The sequence below is a fragment of the Pyxicephalus adspersus genome, chromosome 6, assembly GCF_032062135.1.
Source record: "Pyxicephalus adspersus chromosome 6, UCB_Pads_2.0, whole genome shotgun sequence".
NCBI lineage: Eukaryota > Metazoa > Chordata > Amphibia > Anura > Pyxicephalidae > Pyxicephalus > Pyxicephalus adspersus.
The window spans coordinates 25894211-25918249 of NC_092863.1; the positions used below are offsets into that span (position 1 = coordinate 25894211).

A 24039-nucleotide genomic window follows, 5' to 3' on the forward strand; every position below is an offset into this window, starting at 1 on the left:
TTATATTCCGGAGCGTCTTATACGGCGAAAAATACGGTAGGTATGTTTGACCTAGTCTTGTAGGGTAGGTTGGACTGTCAGCTATGCCCATGGCTGTATGCTATTTGTTTTCTCTTTTTGAAATGGTATGGTAATGAAGGTTTTAGAGGACTTCATAATTATTTTGGTTTTATTCTTGTTATTATATAGGATTTGCGACAAGTAAAGTGGAAACAATAATCTGTAAATAATATATTTGGGAGGTTATTCAGTGGTAGCTACTACGTTATAAGTATAATTTCTATATAGCGCAATAAATCCTTTGCATTGATGTGTATTAGTAAATTCTAGTAAAAGTATTTATATAGCAGGTTGTCATGTATGAAAAGCTCTTTTTAAAGTGTACTTTAAACAAAATATCACTTTCTTTATTGTGCCCAGATGACAGAGTATTAAAAAAAAAACAACAGACCCCCTCCCCCCTTTATTATAAATTCCTATAATTCCAATAATTTCCAAAGCAATTGCCTTCTGTAGCGCTGGACAAAAGGGGCTTACGTGCCCAATGCTAAAACCTTATTTGATCCTCTCAATCTACTACTGCCCAAGTCTTAACTATTGTTTACTGTAAATAAATTAAAGAAGAGTAAATTGTTTTATATCCTCAGCTGACCAACACTGAGAAATGCAGTACTCTTCTCTCATTTTTATTTAGAACTGGAAGACTAAGAACCGTTCACTGTCTGACCCCAGTTGCATATTATAAACCTTGAGAGCATGGTTTATAATATGCAACTGGGACAGTGAACCATTCTTAGTCTTACAGTTCTAAATACAAATGTGAGAAGAGCACTGCATTTCTCAGTGTTGGTCAGATAGGCAGTAACTTTAGGAGCATACAAGGGACATTGTAAAAGTACTTGAATCCTCTTCCAATTAAGGTGGAAGAGGATTCAAGCAACCATCCAACACACATCCAGTATAAATGGGCCCCTATATCTTAGAGGGCCCTGGTGGATCTGCACAGTGTATACAAAGGGTATCCTGCTTGCTGTTTCTGTTGTATTTCAAGCCTATGCCCTCAGTAGATGTGATGTTTGAGGATTTGAAACTACTGAGATAGAATAATAGCAGATGGCAGTGCATGTGGAAAAATCTGCCCTTTTTCTCTAGGCCACACATGCTGACCCACCGGTTCACTGCAAGTTTGAATCAATTAAAGCAGCTGAAAGAACTATAATCAACAAATGAATAAAAATATCATATAATCCTTTGCTTGGCTTCATAATTTCAGAATAAGTGACTAAGGAACACGGTGCAACTAAGAACTAATAGAGCAGTGGCTGTTTACCAAGTGAATATTTACTTTGCAAAGTGAACGCTTAGAAATTAGGTTAAGCATTAAATGTTTGATGTCTCATGTTAGCAAAATTATTATTTTTATTTTTAAACTTCTTTGTTGACTGGGTACTTTACCCCCCTAGCGGTAATCCCGAATGTGACTCGGGGTGGGAAAACTATGCAAAAAGCGGTAACCCAGAGTCACACTCAGGGTAACTTTGGGGGTCCCCCTTACCTTGGCCCCGCGCTCCCGTGGCGATCGGACGATCCTGCTGTGATGTTGGGGTGCTTCTTCATAGGGGGGCGTGGCCGGGCTGGAAATTTAAAAGTAGATTACCGAGTAATCTGCTTTTAAATACCGTTTGGGTCCCCGCCACCCTGCTGCACGCATCTGCAGTTAGATGCGATGCACCATGCAGGATTTCTTCCCCTTACCACTGGCAAGCTAGCAATGTCTTGCTGATAAAGTATAGGGTCACACTTCTTGCTTTTGGCATTTTCTGATTTACCATTTACAGTATGTATAGTTCATATACTGTATAATGAATTAAACTTAGGTAAGGACCCAAGTAAATTACATTTTTCAGGTATGTCTCCAATGAAAAGCAAGCCTTTTAATATAAACCCTGATAAGTGAAGGGTGGGGTCATGTAATCAGATTTGATTTCCTATACACCTGTATAAACAAAACACACCTACGTGCAAATTGTCTAAGAACAATGTCAGTGGAGTACCTTATTTGCTCTCTTTAGTTTTCCTTACATTAAAAGCTTCATTGTACACCATCAATTAAATACGCCACATAAATGCTTAGATTGCAAATACAGAGGCAATTCAAAGCATCTGCCATCAATGAGTACACATTATGTAATAAAAATGAGGGCACATAATGTTGAAATAAGATACATTTCCTTGTAACAATATCCCCATTCTACTTGTAACGTCAGATTTCAGTGTGTCCTTTGTTTCCAAGCAGATTCTGAAGACCCCTTTCCTGTCATTTCCATATTCCAAGAACACTAGTTTATAGCCCAGCTAATAAAGAAATACAATACAAACACTGCATATGGGTATCAAGTAAAAGATTATTTTTTTTGTTTTTTGTTTTTTCTTGCCAAAGCACTGGCATGGTAGCCAGGTATATAATAATAATAGCCTTTACAGAAGAATACCCCATGGAGGCTTACAGTGAGTCTCTATGTTGCCCTTGCAGCTCAAAGCAACAGGTTAATTGTAATGAAGACTTCCAAATATTCATACAATTACTTCTTTACACTTCTTTTCACTTTCTTGTGTAAGGCTATCTACACACGTGCAATAATTCTTTTACTATCTTTTCCAATGAAAAACAACATCACAATGCATGAATGAGTGCTGTACATACAGCGTAGTTCTGCTCTATGGGGAGGGGAGGGGGGAGAATGACGGAGCGGCACCCCATTACGCTCTCTCCCCTTCACTTGCATTACGATCGTTCCTCCTCCGTGGATCTGGCAGAACAGTAGTACGGATGACAAGTGCTGTATACACGCCAGATTCTTGTCTGATATCAGCTTTGAGAATTGTACGAGAATCATCTGATGTGTAGGTGGCCAGGGCATAGATTGTTTGAATTCTAGTTTATACAAAGTTATGGACTGCGTGTGCATTGGTATATGGAGGGATTTGAATATTCCTCCATACACTCGACCTGTTTCTAAGTTTGCTGAAATTGGCTCTGGGCTTCTAGGCATCAATTTCCTCTATTTAGGAATACTTAAACGATAGGTATAATTATATATTTGGTACACTTATTTTGTCTTTTTAAAAGTACCCACCCTCCCTACCAATAAATACATCTATAATTAAACCTCCACAATGATTGAAGACCAGGTTTTCTAGGTCCTAAAATACATGCCCACTGGGTCATTAGGAGCTGCCTAGAAGTTCAAATGAAACTTGGAAGCATCTCAAGTACAGTTGAATCCAGTTTAAACATGCCACCATCGTCTGTTTAGCAAGCCCTGAATGTAGACATACCCCAGGAGTTCAAAGTGTTGGAGAAGTAAAATTATCCACAATAGATTCCTAATGACATTTTAGGTGTACACAGACATAAAGGATCAATGACCAGATAATTTTTCTTAATTATTTCTTAAATATGAAATAAGAGGACATTCCTACACATTTCATAAACATTTCAGTGAATCTGTAAGCAGAATCTTGTACATAATAAATAGCATGGCTAACAAGAATTGTGCCATTTTTGTTAAACATATCACCAGTGCGATAATCATCCATTCCAAAAAATAAATCACCCACACTAACTCCTTCAGAGTGGTTCAGATGTATTCCCGCTTCCCAGCTGGCAGCTTTTAAATGTCTGTAATAAATGCAGGGGGGAGATTTTGGCTTTTCAAATAAACTGTAGATTAACATGTTTGTACAGCATCCATACCTTGCAGATCATGATGATTGAATCTTACTGGTACTAATGTCATTTGAACCCATTGTAAATTATATAAAGGGAAGCACTCTTTAACATTAAACATGTATGCGACTACTACTAATTATATTGTAATAGATTTTTCTGGTTTACTCTGGCTGCTCAGTGCAAACAATGATGTAGGGTCACCTCCAAGTGCAAACATGAGTCACTGATAATATACTTTTATTTTTTATTACCAGCTTTCTAAAGAAAAACATGCTAAAAAAATTGTACAGTTGTAAGAATATCATGATCTTGTAGAAATATATACATTGATGGTGTAGCTTTTAGTTGGTTTAAACCGAACATTCTCTTAACTTACTAATAAGTGCAATATTGTGGCAATTTATGAAAACTTTCATATGAGATAACTGTAATTTTTTTTTTATAATTGAAAAGCAAAAAAGTTAAATTGATATCAATGCAAGGAAGAGGCACCACTTTTGTCTTTGCTGCCCATTGACACGGGCCTTCTATACTGAATAGTTAATTTCACTCTGTGATTGAACCTTCGTAGGTCTTATTATTAAATTTCCTTAGCACAGTCAGAGCACCCTGAAAACTAGCAAAGCAACCTAAACAAAAGCAGTACTCTATGCAGCACAACACATTTTCAACCAAAGTATAACCAACAAGTTACTGATCCTAAAACAGGAACTACTTTAGGAAAGAAAATAGGATAAGTACACACAACCCGTTTGTGGCCACAATATGAAGTACAAATGCCCATAACATTAATTAACATTAATTCAGATGTATTTTCTTGTGCTACAGATTTCTTGTCTGTGTACAGAGCATGTGGACACTGCTATATCCCAACAAAAAGGGGTTGATGGGGAAATTAATAGTAGGTTCTGTGTTCACTAGGCTGTATATATGTTAAATACACCAGATGCATATTACATAAACCTGACCCTTGCACTCTGCAAGTTACATATTTCTGACCCTTGCACTCTAATACCCCTAATGCATTCTGTGCATTACACACTCTGAAATAAAACCAAAATCTACTTTCTGACCAGAGACTCTCCCCCTATTAGCACAATCTGGGAACAAGCACAAATTGTCATGGTGGGCTGATTACTAGATTTTTCACAATCCTAGCAATGTCCCTTACTGACAATGCTAAACAGGTTCCATCATTACATTAACATGTACAAATAGAACCTGCTGCTGCTGGCCAACCAGCTCTACTGTAGCAGGAAGCACATACAGTGCAGAGATCTGTGCAGGGTGACATTTGTATTGAAGTTATCACTCTTCTCTCTCCCCTCTTCTCTCTCTCTCTGCCCTGTCCTCCCTGTTTATGGGCTTGATTTATTAAAGCTCTCCAAGGCTGGAGAGGATACACATTCTTCAGTGAAGTTGGGTGATCCAGTATACCTAGAATATATTTCTTCAAAGTCATATGCTAGCAAATGTTTTGAATCTTGGACCAGATCCTTGCCATGTTTGCTGGATCACCCAGCTTTACTGATGAAAGTGTATCCTCTCCAGCCTTGAGTCTGAGTCATATGTCTAGCAAGTTTGGTTGAAATGTGTCCATGCGTTTCATAGCGATCACCAAATCTAGCTCCGACATATAGCTATGGCAATTGGCCGAGTGCAATGAAAGGCAAAAAAAATGAAATAACACCATAGACAAGAAAATCCAGAGGCAGGAATAAAAGACTTGCCATGCTGCGTGAGAGACCTACTACATCTAGAGCTTCAGAGACATGGGCATGAGGCCCAACTACAGGATAACAGAGATAGAGCTACTACATCTAGAACTTCAGAGACAGTACAACAGCGTGAGACTCGACTACAGGATAAAAGAGATAGAGCTACTACATTGAGAGCTTCAGGGACAGTACAACAGCATGAGGCCCGACTACAGGATAAGAGAGAGATACTACATCTAGAGCTTTAGAGGAAGTACAACAGCATGAGGCCCGACTACAGGATTACAGGGATAGAGCAACTACATCTAGAGCTTCCGAGACAGTACAACAGCGTGAGACCAGAGTACACGAAATGAGAGAAAGAACCAGACGATCACGAACTGCACAACATTTTAGCTTAGCATTCGAAGGATTCCACTATGATCCACATAAAGACTACTCACAGCATGCAAGTGTTGCCATCGGAAAAATGCAAATGGTTTGTAGTTACTGTCAAGCCAAGAAGTTTGAATCTGAACCTCCTGGTATTTGCTGCAAAAAAGGGAAAGTCAAACTCTGCCAACTGGAAACACCACCACAAGAACTTTGGAATTACACATCATTTTCCTATTAACATCAGAAAATACAACTCATGTTTCCAAATGACATAATTCGGCCCCACATCAGTTTAACAGCATAGATTTCCATCCACACTCACGGTCAGGGGCATATTTACCATAAAGCGTGATCATGTCTTCCCCTGCCAGATCAACCACCAAAATTTCTACAACTATATTTTTTTTTAAAACAAACTATTAGAAAGTGACCAGAGGTGCACTTACATCTCAGGAACAAAATTTCAGATTGTCCTAAAGTTATAAAGGATGTTTCATGAACACAATGTTCTTATTAAACATTTAAAACAGCATTGGAACATATGCCATTAATTTAGGTTAATTTAATTTAATTGAAATTTAAATATATATAGTACTTATTTTTTAAAACCTGTAAAAAAACATTTCTTTGATTTATCACTATAGCTTTATTTGATTTTTTCAGAGATAGAGATATCTTTTAATATACAAATTTCCTGTATATTATAAGATTGCAATAAATAAATACCCGGGCAACTCCGGGTAATCAGCTAGTACTATTATAAAATCTCATATTGGAGAAGCAATACATTTTTTATTCTACACTGAATAAAATAATAAAGATATACAAAAACAACTAACACATTTTTAACGAAAAATTATTTATGGTTTCATTGTCAATGTTCAAAAAGGTAGATCAATATCTGAGGGCTGATTTGGCCTAAATGTGATGTGAAAATGGACAGTAGCTTTGAGGCCAGGGTCATATACATCAGGGTCATATACATATACCCTAGAAAATGCAGAACTCTTTCAGAGAACTATAGAACTGAGCAGATGTCTGTTCGACAAGTCAAATAGCACTGATTGTGCTAGCTGGACTTACATCCCCTTGAAAAGAGACATTTAAGGGGGGATATGATCACACTGTATAAATATATAAATGGTCAATATAGAGAACTCTCTTCCAAATTATTCACTGTCAGAGCATTACAAAGGACAAGAGGGCACTCTTTTAGTGGTGTGCTCCAGTTGCTGTTGGGTTGATCATGAAACATTTGAACTGTAAAACTACACTGCTTAACCTTTGTACTAGCAAGTATGTGATAATGTGAAATTCATATTAAATGTCCTAAATGAATGATAGTCACTGCAATGATAACTCTAATGAGAATAAGCCTTTATGTTTTGTCTATGCAATGCATTAACCATGCTTATTCTAACCATGCACTTATTAAATAAAAATAAAAAACATATATTTATACGTTTACTAAATGTTTCTATTCTTGGTAAACTGTTGTAAGCTGTTTTACCAGCAGAATTATTCTAGAGGAATTATTGGACATGAAAAATTTGCAGCATGTATAAAGATATTACCCACTCACCCCCATAAAAGCTTATCCTAAATCTAATTAAATCTAAATATATTATAATAAATATATTTTAAAGGAATAATCAAGGGGTCGGCAAAGTTTTTTGGTCATTTATGGGTGGGTGGGAGCACACTAGGCCGGACCTGCCCTCATGGAACACTAGGCCCACCACCAGGGAACGCCCCCTGAAGTAAAATCCCTCTCCTCCATATGCATTGCGGAGGAGAGAGATTTACCTTCAGGGAGCTTTCCCTTTCAATGGTAAATAGGGGAGCAACTGCAAGGGGGCGGCACCGGAGCTCCGGCGGCTCTGGAGCTCCAGCTCCAGTAATTCCTAACGCCTCTTGGCTGATCCGGAGCTGAGGGTTGCCGGCCAGCATTAGGCCAGATCGGCCAGGGGGCGTTAGGCCGGAACGAACTACTGTCTAGGCAGTATCTGGCCTAAAGGTCAGAGTTTGCCGACCTCTGGATTAGTCTGTACAAGATACAATTGTTCAGATTTAGAAAAGCATGTCATCGTCTTTATTAGCTACTGTTTTTTCTTGTAGGGGAATATTTCTCATAACTGGAGCAAAGTTTGCATAGCATTGCTCCTTGCAGCTGGGAATTTGACTGTAAAACTAAAACTATGTATTACTTGACTATAGGGTTTGTAATTAGCTTTTTCTCTAAGGAAAAGAGAAAGGAAAGTGAAAGACAGGCTTTTATCGGCACTAAATTTGTTGATACACTCAAGTGTTTATTCATGGTCTAAGCTATACATATATAAAGATTTTTCCAGATAGAGCTTTTCTAGGATAGAACATAAATTTACAGTGTGAATGCAATTTACAGTGTGGTTAGGCAAATATGAACAAGAAATTTGAAGTTACTCTGTACACGATGGATTTCACTCATTGGGGGCTTCCACAGGGGATTTGAGAATTCAACACTAGAATAACATACATATACAGTTAGGTCCACACGTATTTGGACAACTTTTTTCTAATATTGGTTCTGTACATTACCACAATGAACTTTAAAAACAAACAACTCAGATGCAGTTAAACTGATTAGGATGGTTGAACAAAAAGATTGCATAAAAATGTGAGGAACTAAAGCCTTTTTTTTAACACAATCACTTCATTTCAGGGGCTCAAAAGTAATTGGACAAATTAAATACCTGAAAAAAAATGTTCATTGCTAATACTATAAACTCCTGGTTTGCTTTGGCCGTGTGTTTTGGCTCATTGTCCATCTGTATTATGAAACACTTCCCAATCAATTTGACTGCATTTAGCTGGAATTGAGTAGACAATATGTCTCTGAACAGCTCAGAATTCATTCGGCTGCTTCTGTCCCATGTCACATCATCGATAAACACTAGTGTCCCAGTGCCACTGGCAGCCATGCACGCCCAAGCCATCATACTGCCTTCAACATGTTTTACAGATGATGTGGTATGCTTTGGATCATGAGCTGTTCCACGCCTTCTCTATACTTTTTTCTTACCATCATTTTAGTAAAGGTTGATCTTGGTTTCATCTGTCCAAAGAATGTTTTTCCAAAATTGTGTTGGCTTTTTTTAGATGTTTTTGAGCAAAGTCCAATCTAGCCATTCTATTCTTGAGGCTTATGAGTGACTTGCACCTTGCAGTTCACCCTCAATATTTACTTTCATGCAGTCTTCTCTTTATGGTAGACTTTGATACTACTTCCTGGAGAGTGTTGTTCACTTGGTTGGCTGTTGTGAAGGGGTTTCTCTTCACCATAGAAATGATTCTGCAATCATTCACCACTGTTGTCTTCCGTGGACGTCCAAGTCTTTTGGCGTTGCTGAGTTCACCAGTGCTTTGTTTCTTTCTCATGATGTACCAAACTGTAGATTTTGCCACTCCTAATTGTAGCAATTTCTCGGATGGGTTTTTTCCGTTTTTGCAGCTTAAGGATGGCTTGTTTTACCTGCATGGAGAGCTCCTTGGAGCGCATGTTGTCTGTTCACAGCAAAATCTACAAGCACCCCTCCCCCTCAAATCAACTCCAGGCCTTTTATCTGATTAATTGATAATGACATAACAAATTAATTGCCCACACCAGCCCATGAAATAGCCTTTGAGTCGATTGTCCAATTTCTTTTGAGCCCATGAAATGAAATGATTGTGTAAAAAGAAGGGATTTAGTAGCTCACATTTATATGCAATCTCTTTGCTCAACCCACGGAATTAAAGTTTAAAGTCTGCAGTTCAACTCCATCTGAGTTGTTTCATTTAAAATTAAATGTGCAGAACAAAAATTAGAAAAAAATTGTCTCTGTCCAAATAATTATGGACCTAACTGTATCAGGTCAAAAAACAAATCATATATGTCGAAAAAAACAAAAATAGGAATTTTAATCTGACTGTGAACCGTTATAGAGTGGAGGGTTAGTGTTAAGGACTCTAAACAGGATAAAGTATATTAGATTCACCATTAAAGAGATATATATTAGATATTTGTCTGAATAACTGATATCAAACCTTACTTGTAAGCTGGCTGAAATCACTTAGATTGTGATATTGGTATTTGATTGAAGGTTGAATAGCCTATATTGAAAGGTAGTATAGGTAGTGTCAACCAAATGCATATGTGAAGTCCCAGGAAATGGATGGGATTATTATGTGTTATACATAAGGGAAAGGGACAAACTATGAAAACTCTGATCTACGAATAAGCCTTGATTTTTACTTACTGAAGGGTTGAATGATGGTTGTATTTTGGGACCGTCAATTGTCAAGGAAGATTGCATCCAATGTTACTGGAGACAACATCCGCTGCTGAACAAAAGTAACAAAACCAAGCAGTAGGGTATATAAGGTGTCTTCGTATTTATAGATATATTTATATACATATATATATATATAATTGTATTGCATATATAATTGATTGCCACAATGAAATAGCACCATTAAATTGTAATCCATTATTCATAAATGGCATACCTTCACATTGTAGTTGGTTATTTGAAAGTGGTTTAGATTCTTACTTGCTGGGCCTAACTCCCAGGTATAATAATTATATTTTTTTATTATAATATAATCATAAGTTATATTATAATACATAAATATAAATCATTATTATAAAAAATAATGAAATATTAGACCACAACAAATTTCTCACTGAAATTAGACCACAACAAATTTTCCACTGAAATTTCCCAAACAAGGGTGCAATATTATTGATTAATAATAATATAAATTAAATGCAGATTTTAGAAAAACAAATATTTTAATTTTTAGTAGACATCCCGGATGTGGTAGATTTTGAAGCAGGGTGCTGCAGAAAGCCCAACATCATAGTCAGGACAGTAGCACCTGGTTTCTTTGCGTTTCTTCCTTCCTCTGTCATCGGTCTTTGAACAGCAAACCACGCACATCCTTGTAGGTGCTGCCTTTTTCTGGGTTGGTGGGATGTATTCAACAAAGTGACGACCAGTAAAGCTCCGCTGATTGCTCTGCTCCTTGATTGGCTGAGGAAAGGGAAACCCTGATGATGCTTGAGCTGTCATCAGGGTTTCCTATTTCTCAGCCAATCACAGAGCAGTAGAGGTATGAATGGAGATAATATCTCCACTCAACCTCTATTGCCCTCGTATTGCCTGTGGTTACAGTTAATTGAAGGCACCTGCTTTCAATTAGCTGTGACCGCAATGTTCCCACAGTCCAGGAACCCCACAATGACATTATGATTGATAATGTCATTGTCGGATAACCTGTAAAAAATAAAAAAAAGAAGTTTAAGTTAAAATTTAAAAGTTTAAAATAAAAAACACATACGAAATAAATAATTTAAGAAAAAAAAATTTTTTTTTTTCCCTCACAAATTTTTGCTGTCGAATCCTGTGTTTTTCGGGTCAGGTCTACCCTAATTTGAACAGCCATATTCGGGTCCAATATAGGGACAACCCGAATTTGAACATCAACACTAGTGACACAATAGCCCTGACCTAGCAATGGCTCAATGAGGGATAGCACTGAAGATTTTGCCGATCCATAATGGCTGTATCTGGGGTTGAACTGTGTCCCTTTTCCAGTGTACAGTACTGTATTCCAGATGTAGCCAGATGAGGATTCGCATAGCTTATACGTTTTCATGCCAAATTGTGCCCTCTTTGACGCAATGTACTGCACCCAGCTGAGCCTCCCCTTGTAAGCCATTAGACTTTCATCAATGGTAACATCTCTTTCTGGCACATAGGTTTGCTGGAAATTTTGTAGAATCACCTGAGACACTTCCCAAAATTTCTTCAGTTTTGGTGCAGGATGGGTAGTCTCATATAATTCTTCGTTGTTTGCGAAGTGCAGGTACATGATGAGGAAAAATCAGTATTCTGGCATGACTGTGCCAAAGAATGGAGTGGCAAACATTTTATTCTTAGACCAGTACCACTTTTGCAGGGGTTTGCCCACAACTCCCTGCAGGATCACCAAGCCCAAAAACAGCCAAATGTCATCCTTGGTTACAGGTTCCCACTTTCTGCTTCTTGCAAACCTCAGGTGTAGAGGAGCTTGTTGTTGTCCAGCGGACCTGCATAAAACAAAATAAAAAATGTATTTTAGGATATGTTCTTTTTTATTGTGAAGGTTGCAAGTAATATGTTAGCAAACACAGAGCAGCATATATGTTTTTACAATAAAACAAAAAAAAAAATTAGCAAAAAATTTCAAAAAGTTAGCAAACACAGAGCAGCATACATGTTGGCATAAAAAAAATAAAAAGTTAGTAAACACAGAGCAGCACACATGCTGGAAAAAAAAATTAGCAAAAAATTTCAAAAAGTTAGCAAACACAGAGCAGCATACATGTTGGCATAAAAAAAAATTTCAAAAGTTAGCAGAGAGCAGCACACATGTTGGCATAAAAAAAATTTGCAAAACATTTCAAAAAGTTAGCAAACACAGAGCAGCACACATGCTGGCATAGAAAAAAATTAAAAAGTTAGCATAGAGCAGCACACATTTGCATAAAAAAATTAGCAAAAAATTTTAAAACGTTGGCAAACACAGAACGGCTTACCTGTCTCTGCAACAATTTTTTCGATAACTTCATCGGTCAAAAACAACTTAAGGTATGCCAGGGGGTCGTTGCATTCAGCTTCAATTTTCATCCCAGGTGTGCCGGTGAATGGAAGTCTTGGCGGTGCTGCCTGGTCTGCATCAAGGTCAACAGGACACCATGTGTGCACAGCACTGACCTCAGGCTCAGAATCGTCGCTCAGTTCACTTTCGCTGTCTGATGACAAATTTCCTGGTGAATCACTATTGCTCGATTCCACAAGGGACTCCAAATCGCTATCGCTGCTTTCAAATTCCTCCAAAACAGCGCTTGCGTCGGCGAGATGCCGTTTGGATGCCATGTGGTCTCCAGCAATCGGTCAGGAACAATCAAGGTCAAAGACAAAGCGATGAAATGATACATTCAGGAGGGGATTTATAAGCCATCAAAAAGGTCAGATCAAGGTCAGGGAAAATGTAAATCAGGGCACTGGGCAATGATGCCTGGTGCACTAAAATGTGTTTTTATACTTTTATTATGTGTTTTGCTGTGTATTTTACTGTAAAAAAAAAAATTAAAGGAGATTACATAGTAATCTGCTTTTAAATTTCCCGCCCCCACAAACCATCACATCACCCGGAAGATGTCACATCTTGCAGGGTGATGCGGTGGGGATGTCCCGCCCTGCTCACTCCACTGAAACCAACGAAGCTGTTCTCATCACCCGGAGGCTGATGTCCGGGTGATGTGAGCAGCTATAGTAAAATCCGGGGGTGATGCCAGTGGCAACTTCCTGCTGATATCACCCCTGGAATTTACTATAGGTGGTCGCATCTGCAGTTAGATGTGATGCACCATGCAGAAAACCTGCATGGTGCATCGCATCTAACTGCAGCATGGCGGGGACCCAGGCGGCATTTAAAAGCAGATTACTCGCTAATCTGCTTTTAAATTTCCTGCCCGGTCATGCCCCCCGATAGACAGGTGCCCCGGCATCACAGCGGGATCTTCCGATCGGCAGAGGTAAGAGGGGCTCCCAAAGTTATCTCAGGGTTACCGCTTTTTGCATGTTTTTTCCACCCCGAGTCACACTCAGGATTATCGCTGGGGGGTTAAAAAATACTTGATCGCATAATATAGTATTGTATCAAATAGAAGGATAGTATATTGTTGTTTTCATGCAGGTTCTCAAATCCTTGCCTCCAGATAGTGCCAAAAAACAGGGCACTATAATGAAGGTCGGAAAGATAATTTAAAAGATAACAAAGGTGTGGTTGTTAGTTTAAAACTATATATACTTGTTGGATGGATGTTGCTGTATAGAAGAAGTGATAAACATCTTAATTTGTTTTATTAAATTTGATTTGTTTCATTAACTTTGATTTGTTCAATAAAGTAAGGTAAGCCATCAGCAGCCAGCCAAAGGGGGAGCCATGCCGACGACTGACCATACATAATCATACTGAGGTGATTAAAAACACAGTCCTGCGCGTGCGTGAGTTGTTGATAAACATATTTAATCTAGTATAGAAAGACCATTTTTGTAAACCTTGTGAAGGTAACCAATTGGGTTACATAATATAGGATAATATACCATATACTATATAATTCTAGTTAATCAGTAAAGGTAATTATTAACCACCTGGCCGTTAAGCCCGAGCATGTTCGGGGTAAAAACTTTTGCAATTATGGTTAACCCCGAGTTTTTCTCACCAGTTTTTCTCTCTGGTTAAATGTAAACAAATGTTATATTGCAATCCGATTGTCATACATTGGATACATGCAAACGGATTACAACTGAAAGGAAATACTTACCCAGTGTCCGCAGCTCCTCTTGCAGCAATAAAAGATTTGCTATTGCTGCTGGCATCTGCAGTGAGATGTGAAGAACAATGTAGAAATCCTGCATTGTGCTGTGCATCTCTCCGGAGATGCCATCAGCAGCAGCCTCCAGCGTATCTGTCTGTGTCTGTGTGAGCTGGGCAGGGAAATCCCCCCCTCACATCACTCGGAGGATGAGTCATCTTCCGGGTGATGTGATTGGTGATGTATGGGGGTGTGTCAGGGAGGGAAATTTATTTACAATGTAATCTGCTTTTAAATGGTTTTTACAGTACAAAAACACCACACAACATGAAATAAAAATAAAAGTACATTTTTAATTTTTATTTTTAGATTACATTGTTGTCTATTATTTCATTATTGTTTTAAATTATTATTTATATTGCTGGACCTAGTTCTTTCTAACAATGCAGAGCTTATAACAAATGTGCAAATAAAAGAGAATCTGGGTAGCAGTGACCGTAATATGATTTCATTTAATGTAAGCTGTAAACAGGAAGCATAAACAGGAAAGATAAAAACATTTAATTTTAAGAGAGCAAATTTTCCATTATTAAGGGTGGCTCTCTGTGACTTGAACTGGGAGACAATATTGTCCTCAAAGAACACAGAACAGAAATGGCAATGTTTCAAGTCTGTTCCACAAAAGCAAACTGAAAAATATATTCCAGTGGGTAAGTTTAGGAGGATAAAATTAAAACCTAATGGGGCTTACAGCTGATGTTAAAAAAAAGCCACAAGGAACAAAAAAAAAAAGATAGAAAACAGATGGAAAAAGCAGCAAAAAGTGGAAGTATTTTAATCATGGGAGGTTTAAACTACCCTGACATTGACTGGAATAATGGCACTACAGGAACAGCACTAAGTCCCAGGTTCGTATCCCCGCCAGGGCACTAGCTGCATGAAGTTTGCAGGTTCTCCCTGTGTTTGCGTGGGTTTCCTCCTGGTACTCCAGTTTCCTCCCACATCCCAAAAACATGCAGTTAAGTTAATTGGCTTCCCACCAAAAATTGACCTTAGACTACATTAGTGACATATGACAACGGTAGGGACATTAGATTGTGAGCCCCTTTGAGGGACAGTTAGTGTCATGACTTTGTACAGTGCTGCGTAATATGATGGCGCTTTATAAATACTGTGTAATAATAATAGAAGCCCCATAAATACTGTGTAATAATAATAATAGACGCCACAACTAGAAATGATACTCCGCTCGACCTAGTTCTTTCTGACAATGCAGAGCTTATAGCAAAAACAGGAAAGATAAAAACATTTAATTTTAGGAGAGCAAATTTTCCATTATTAAGGGCATCTCTCTGTGACTTGGACTGGGAGACAATATTGTTCTAAAAGAACACAGAACAGAAATGGGAATGTTTCAAGTCTGTTCTACAAAAGCAAACCGAAAAATATATTCGAATGGGTAATAGGTTTAAGAGGCTAAATTTAAAACCTATGTGGCTTACAGCTGATGTTAAAAAAGCCACAAGGAAAAAGAAAAGGCATTTTGGCATTCCAAAAATATAAAAATGAAGGATCATAATATAAAGAATATAACAAAAGATGTAAAAAGGAGATAAAATGTGCAAAAATTCAAAATGGAAGACAGATTGCAAAGGAAAGGACGGCAAACTCCCCCAAATTTTTCAAATATATTAATAGCAAAAATATCAGATCTGAGCATGTAGGCCCTTAAAGGATGTCGCTGGATTGGTAAATGGGGATAAAGACAAGGCAGATTTACTGAACACTTTTTTTTTAACTCTGTGTACACGAAGGAAAATCGCAGAGCTCAAGTCTGAATTCATAATAGCCTTAAATGAGTCACAATGGCTCAGAATTGATATGATTGATAAACAGCTGGGAAAAATTAGGGTTGACAAAGCACCAGGGCCTGATGGATTACATCCACGTGTCCTCAAAGAGCTGAGCTCAGTTATTTCAAAGCCATTATTTGCGATGGATTGGCGTAATGTGGTTCCTATCTTCAAAAAGGGGGCAAAGTCATTACCAGGTAACTACAGACCCATTAGTTTAACGTCCATAAATGGAATAAATAAATGATAAAGAGCCACCCCAGGGTTCAGTGTTGGAACCTTTACCGTTTAACATCTTCATAAATTTTTTTTCAGACCTGCAAATAAAAAGTTGTACAAAAGGAAAAATGATATTATATTAGAAAACACTGCAAAATCCTCATATACCTGTGGCTATAATATTTTGAACTGACCATTAAAACGAATATTTAGAAATACCTTTCATTCAATTTAATCCAAATTAGTAATTTTACAAAAGGGAACATTGCTTTTTTTTATTTTTTTTTTGTCACAGATTATTACTGTGATGTACTATTAGTAATGATTTTTATTAAAGTATATTACAAGATTAGCATACTTGAAATGTAAAATACAAAATGCAATAACCTTGTATATAATTTGTTTAGACTAAAGAGTTGCAGGCATGTTACCTTTAAATTCTTTGGACGGAAGCAAGCATTCCTCACCTATGTTTCCACTTGATGGAACAATCTGTTTTAAAGCATGCATCCTCATTTAGAATCCATAGGAATGCTAAACCTCACATGATTTCAGATTTCCACTTCTGTTATAGTCTGGCAGGTGCTTCAACAGTTAGGTAACAATTTAAATATTCTGATTGAAAAACTAGGTGAAGTTTCAAAATCTTTTAGCCTGAATCATCCAACCATCTAAGTGTTTCCCCTATTCCAAATATCATTAGAAGATGTTCATTTATTTTGTCTTTACATGGATAACTAAAGTGAATTTTTACACAATGCTTTGTGACTTAGCATATTTGTCTAGGGAGAAAATTATGTAGGAACGCAAGTGTACCTAAACCCAAGCAAAAACTGAATGTACTGTAACATTACTCCAAAACCTGATAATCTTACCCGTAACACACTTTTTGTCTTAGGGTGGCTACACTCACTACTATAGAGAAGAAATGTTGCCACCATTGGACAGCAGCATGTGTAGAGATGGTGGCATTGGATGGTGTAATAGATTTAGATATGGCTTTACATGAGGTAATTTAAAAACAAAGTCTACCTCCAGAAAACACTATTTAAAGCTTTAATTTAAATGAATAAAAGCTGACCAATGTAAGCATTTGTCAGTTTTAAATGGTTTGTCTCAACCTTTTAACTGCTACTTTTGCTAAATAAGTTGGCCTGTTAATGTAAGATAACATGGGGAAATAAACTTTCTGAGAGGATAACAAAACTATGTAAAACAGTGAACACTGCAACATATACACAGAAGTTTCTATATTTGGTAGATGTATACATAGAGCAGATAAAAAAGTAATTAATCTTATCCTTTTTTCTCCAAAAGTAGCACGGGTTCAGTGGCTGCCATTCCTGACCTCCCTTTCTAAAATTACTATCTTCCTGGCTGTCACTGCATGCAGTGTATATTTCATCTTCTGAAAGATACGTTTCATGGGTCTTACATGTCTAAATGCAGGCCTGCCCAATAGGTAAAAACATGCAGTGGAGTAGCCTGTTGGTTATCATGCAAAAGATGCTTAAAGAACATCTTTAAACAGAAAAATTCCAGTAACAAAGTAAGATAATAAAATGTCTGTTAATAAACAAAAGGCAAAAAATAAGGCAGTCTTGTTTAAATTCCTAACACAAATCTGGGAGCAGCCACTGATGGCCACTTTCTGCAAATCTTGAGTGCCTAGCCAACCAACTCTATGGACCCTCCCAAGGCCAAAGTCCTTGAGGTGTGCAAATATAAATCTACAAGGAGTATCCTAAAAATAATAATGTATATGTACATATTGTATATTGTAATGAAACAAGGTAGTACAAATCCACAGTAATATTATTATGGTAATATTTGCACATCTTTATGAATTCATGGTATTTAAAATAAATAGGTGCTAAAATAGGAACTTTTAAACACCAGCGAAGCAAAACCATCAACTAAAGTTGAAGTAGAAGTTTTAGTCCAAAAAAATTCTGTAAGATTAATTTAAAGTCAATACCAATTTATATTACTAGTAATCACCAATTTAAAAGGGCCAGTAAAATGAGATGTGTAAAGCTACCTATAGAACGGCATATCTGTACCCAATGATAAAGGCGGTGACAGACTTTACAGAATTGGAGCCATCATCCCTTAAAAGATGGCTCTATACAGTGTTTGAGAAAGAGAAAAAATTAGAGAATTAACCACCCGACCGTTAAACCCGACCTTGGTTCGGGTTAAAAAAATTACAATTATCGATAAACCCGAACTTTTCTCACTGCATGAAAATCATCACTTACCTGGTCCCGCTGTGATCATCCAACGTCGTGTTCGTGTTCCAGCGTCGATCTCCCTCTCCAGCGTCGGGTGCCTTCTCTGAGAAGAAGCCGGCCGGTGGAGAAGAAGCCGGCTGGCTTCTTGTTCTCCGTCCGTAGCGTGTATGTGTCCCTCGGCAATGACGTCCGCGTGTGTCGTGTGCGGGAAATTCAAATTCAAACTCATTCAAACACATTTTCTATTGGATTAAATAAAAACTCCAGTATCCGATCCAATACAAAATAATTCAAAATAAATACAAAGTATGTAATTGGTAAATTCAAATTCATATTTTGTATTGGATACAAACTCCTGTATCCAATCCAATACAAAATAATATAAAATAAATACAAAAGTATATAACTGGTAAATTCAAATGCTCATTTTGTATTGGATTGAATACAAAGTCCTGTATCCAATCCAATCCAAAATAATACAAAATATATTTATGTGGTTTTGTCTATAGGTATGTGATGTTGGACTCCGTTTTAAAATTTACCACACTAGGGAGGTGTTTTAGAAAAATATATTACTATACAGTATACCGAATTATCGCATTTTCAGTATTTGTCATTTATTTATGTATTCTTGTTTAAACTGATTTTTGTGTCTTTATTTTATTAAAAGAAATTTTTTTTTTTTTTACATGATTGTGTGTTTCAAACATTTTTTATATTCATGATATCTACTAGAACCCTGTTCGGACATAATTCCGTAAGTTACAGGTCTACAATTTAAAAAAAAAAATTTAATGAAAAACAGTGTACCGCTTTTGGTAAAGAAATCTAGACATCAGTGTAAGGCCCAGGTGGTTAATAAAAACCTATACATAAAAAATCATAATAAAATTGACCCACAAGCAAATAATATTTCTCTTTTATTAGTTTTGAAAGTAAAAAAGTTATATGTCAAATGTACTTAAAAGAGAAAATGACTTAAATGCCAAATGTTAGTAAAGTTGACTAAATGCTAATTTCAGACACTGGTAATGCCATACACCAAGAAAGGAAATATTTTCAATTCTATATTATGGTATCAATATATGAGCTCCATCTCCAAGATCTCTTGCATGCCATGGTGGTATAGCCTTGCCTTTTATCAAATTTAAAAGACTGAATTCTTACAGACTTTTCATACAGTACTCTTAGGTTTTTGAACCTTTTTACAGGTGTTTTTGGTATTAAAGAGTATCAAAAACATCTGGAGTTTTGTAACATATAATGACTAACAAATAAATATGAATAATAAAAATTAAACATACAGGGTGAAATGCATTTTTTTTTATATTTTACTTTCATCTACAGTGTGCCTATTTCATTACCAAATTATGGTGGAATTTCCAAATCACTCACTAATTTTAAACTGGTCACAAACAACTTTCTGACATCTGTATTTTAAATAGGCAATTCCCTTGAGCCATTGCTGTAAAAAAATAGCTCCATTTTCGTACAGGAAAAAGTGACATGGACAAAACAGTTTGCCAAGATACATCAAATTTGCACTGGCCAAGTGAAAAGCATGCGGCTGTATACACTGTTGTTGTAAGACACATTAGGCCCTGTTTTCATTAATTCCTATTAGGAGTCCTGAAGCAGCCACTGTGCTATTGTGGTTATCTTTTGACTTTCCATTCCAGGAATATCAAGTCTGTATAAAGTACGAGCCAGTACATCAGAAACTTCACTGGCAGCTTCCTGTGTCTGAGTCATCTAAGAGAGAGAGGAAACAAGTAACATTATCCTCAAACGCCTTTTAGTATTCCACAAAAATGCAATACATTTTTAAAAATACTAATAAACCACAAAACAAACAACTTTCATGTTTCCATATCTCTGCAACCAAAAAGTCGGCTAGCTGAATCTGATCAGACTCTGACCTTTGCTTTGGGTCTTGCCATAGTTAAAAATCAAAGATTCTGCAACAAAACAAGGAAATAAATATAGCAAAAAGGAAAATACATCTTAAGAATGCATTTTCATCAGAGCTTTGTACTGTGTGCCCTCTGAAATTTGAACCTACAGTAGAGCTTACCTATTTCCATATTTAACTTTCTTTGAAAAACTAAATCCATCTTTTAAATTTTATAGTGTATATCTTGTATTGTCAAAATCTAAAATGACTGACACTGGTGGGGAATCCATGATGCAAATTTGGATTTCTGGCTACAGAACTGGCCACAGGGGTACAACAAAATAATTTAAATGCATTAACCTAACATAGTCCTTGGTTTTGAATTGTGTTATCTAAATAACAAGACCTTAGAACAGTAGCCACTTTTGATTATTTTTTCAGTTGCTCAGTTCTCCCTAAACAGCACAATACAATATGGTTGATGAACAGGAAGCCGTACTGGTCACTTAAATAGGTGAATTTACACTTTGTAAGGGATTTTTCATTGGCATAATGAATTATGCTCAAGCCCTTTAGTAAATCAACCTCAATAATTCATTAGAAGAAAAAAGGGGGGCATGGCTACGCGATGGCGGCGTGCGGAAGCTTTTTCTCAGAGCTCCCGCCACATTTCCTGTGCTTTCAGTCTGGCAGCATCCACACTACAGCTCTCCCCTGGGAAACCACACGGGGGGAAGACTCTGGGATCCAAGTGGGCGGGTAAGAATATCGCTCTTGCCCGCCATTTCCCTTCTCAGAGCTCACCAGCTCCAGGGCACGTGGCGCCCAATATGGCGTCCACTCGGCCTTCTCCTCCTAATACCAGCATAGGAACAGCAGGATTGAGCCCATCAAGCTGCAGACCACCATCCCCTAGTTTGTCAGGGAGTCCAGCTCTGTTCCATAGGGAGTCCCAGGGATAATACCACTGTGAGCTTGGCCCAGCTACCTCAGCCCCTCAGGCATATGTTACACACACCATGCTTCAGGAGATGTTTGCATCCCTACCTAAACGCAGTGATTAAGAAGCCATGGTTTCTAGATTTGAAAGTTCTATTCGCAAGGAGCTGGATACTGTGCAGGAGAAGGTGACAGTTGTTAAATCCAGGGTCACTGCCATAGAGACTTAGTGGCCATAGAGGCCACTAACACAGTACAGTCTTCCATGTCTGCTATGGGGACCTCCATAGGTGAAGTCAAATCACAACTTACCTCTCTGCTGCTCCGTACTGACGACTTAGAAAATCGTAGTCGCCGTAATAATGTACGCCTAAGAGGTATCCCAAATGCCACAGCTAATGCTGATTTACGTGCCACTGTGGCAGCTATTTTTAATACGCTTCTTGATCGCCCACTTAACACGGCCATTGAACTTGACCACAGGGTCAAGTTTAGTGGGTGATTAAGAAGCGTAATAAAAATAGCTGTCACAGTGGCACGTAAAGTACAGAGTACGCAGTATGGGAGACCGGCACTCCAATCTCCCTATTGATGTTTTATGTCGTGTTCACTATTATACTGTGAAGGAGGAAATACTGAGGATGGCCCTGTTGATTTTGATGGAGCAAGCATACAATTGTTACCAGATGTCTCAGCACAAACACTGCACATGCGCCGCATACTACGCCCATTACTTGAGTTGATTTGTTCTGCTGGAGCATTTTATAGATGGGTCATCCATTTCATGTGCTGATCACGAAAGGTAAATGAGACATTTGCACTCCATTGCCCTGCGTAACTTCCAGCCTTGTTTTCTCTGCTGGGGGTTATACCAAACTGGCTGGCTCTCCTTACAGAGGAAGCAGCCCCTCCGCAGCGGAACAGCAGGAGAGATGCTTCCCGGAGGACTATGCGCAACTATTCAGTGGATCAACGAAACGCACAAGGGCCCCTGTCTAATGAGGTTTGACCCCTATGCTAACTGCTAATTTTGCAAGTATCCAGGACCATGTGTTTTATTTTTATTTTCTATGCTGCTGAAGGTATATTGAACGGCTGGATCATATTGCACTGTTTGGATCTTTACCTTACTCAAAATGTTAGATTGGTTCAAACCGGATGTTTATTAAATCTTTTACCTAACAGACCCTTTTCTGGTGGATCTATTGGTTTTTACAAATGACAGGTGTTATCTGAAACTCCACTTGTCTGAGATGTTTTTGTTTTTTTAAGTTTATTCATTTTGGATGCTGAGTATTATAATGCTCCCTGCTGACGAGACTGATTTTATGTTGTAACTTGTTCTAAATTTGTCTGTATGTTTATGGAACAGGCTCTGGCCCATGATCCCTTTTGGGAAGGTATCCCTCTGATACTCCCCGCTTTTACTGGCTTGGGGTTTACTGTATTTCTCAACACATACTCAGTATCCACAAAGCCGCCTGTACCCAGGTTTAGCCCCTACAAGCTAGAGATTTCTAGTGATTTATGTGAGGCCTAACAGACTAACTTTAACGCCTTATTTTATTTTTTCTTGTTTAAGATGCCTATATTTGTGATGGCCCTCCCGGGCCGCCGCTATCTTTTATTTTGGTTAGGCTTTATGAATGCAGGATGAAACCATGTCCTGCAAGGACAGATTATTCTGGTTTTTATCCTCCAGCCTCCCCCTCATACCAGCGATAGGGGCTAGCTGTGTGCCACTGGTAAAGGTAATCGCCCTGCTACTTTTTAAATGGTTCTTCAGGGGCCAATGTATATTTTATCTCTACGGTGTCCTATTCCATATGTTCTTTTCAAGGACTAAATACTTTGAGGTTCACTGTTCACGACAGTGGCGCTATTTATATGTTTTGACTGGTTTCTATGACAATGGTTGATGGGGCCCTGTTCGGCAGTTTCTTTGGATGGCGGGCTTACACGGTTAGTAGCGCTGCTTCTGCAGTGGAAATAGCCACTTTACTGTGGCGCGCTGCCAATTAGAACACAGTCTGCCTATATACCGCCCCTGAGGGAGGCGGTCTACTGTTTTTGCATAGGAGGGATCTATTTGTATGCTGTTGAATACCCAATTTAATGTACCAATGGTAATGCCTTCCCCCCTTCCCCCTTTATTTTTAAATTCTCAGGGAAAATTGTCATGGTTTTGGTAACTGCTTGTGGTTGCCTAAATTATATATGCTATTAACCACCTGACCGATAAACCCGACCTTGGTACGGGGTAAAAAAAGTTACTATTTTCGATAACCCCGAACTTTTTTCACTGTATGAAAATACAGTGAGAAAAGTTCGGGTTTATCGATCTGGTCCCGCTGCGATCGTCCATCGGTCGTGTTCCAGCGTCCGGTGTCCTCTCCGGGAGGAAGAAGCCGGCCGGCTTCTTTTCCCTCCGTGTAATGATCCAGCGTCGATCGCAAAAAAAAATACTCACCTTCTCCCTCCGCTCCTCCGGACACGTCTGTCCTCTTCTATCTTCATCCGGCGAGTGCAGTGACGATCACCGCGGTTTCCCGGTGACGTCGCTGCATGCGTCGGCGCGGGAGGGAGGCAGGGCGGGAAATTCAAAATTTTGTATTGAGTTCCTTTGCATTGAACTCAATACAAAAAAGCTGTATTGAGTCCAATACAAAGAAATCCTTATATAATATA

General features: G+C 38.1%; 2 protein-coding genes across 6 annotated transcripts in view; one reads left to right on the forward strand and one right to left on the reverse strand.

The window, feature by feature from the left end:
• AOPEP (aminopeptidase O (putative)) overlaps window positions 1-24039 on the forward strand; it is a 404684-nt gene that overhangs the window by 326791 nt on the left and 53854 nt on the right. The gene's annotated exons all lie outside the window — the stretch shown is intronic.
• The window catches only part of FANCC (FA complementation group C), a 187981-nt gene continuing 183367 nt past the window's right edge, over window positions 19426-24039 (reverse strand). For all 5 annotated transcript variants that reach the window (XM_072414976.1, XM_072414977.1, XM_072414978.1 and 2 more), the window contains one exon: window positions 19426-20270. In XM_072414976.1, the coding sequence (XP_072271077.1) occupies window positions 20139-20270 (132 nt within the window). In that variant the 3' untranslated portion in view covers window positions 19426-20138. The remainder of the gene's footprint in view (window positions 20271-24039) is intronic.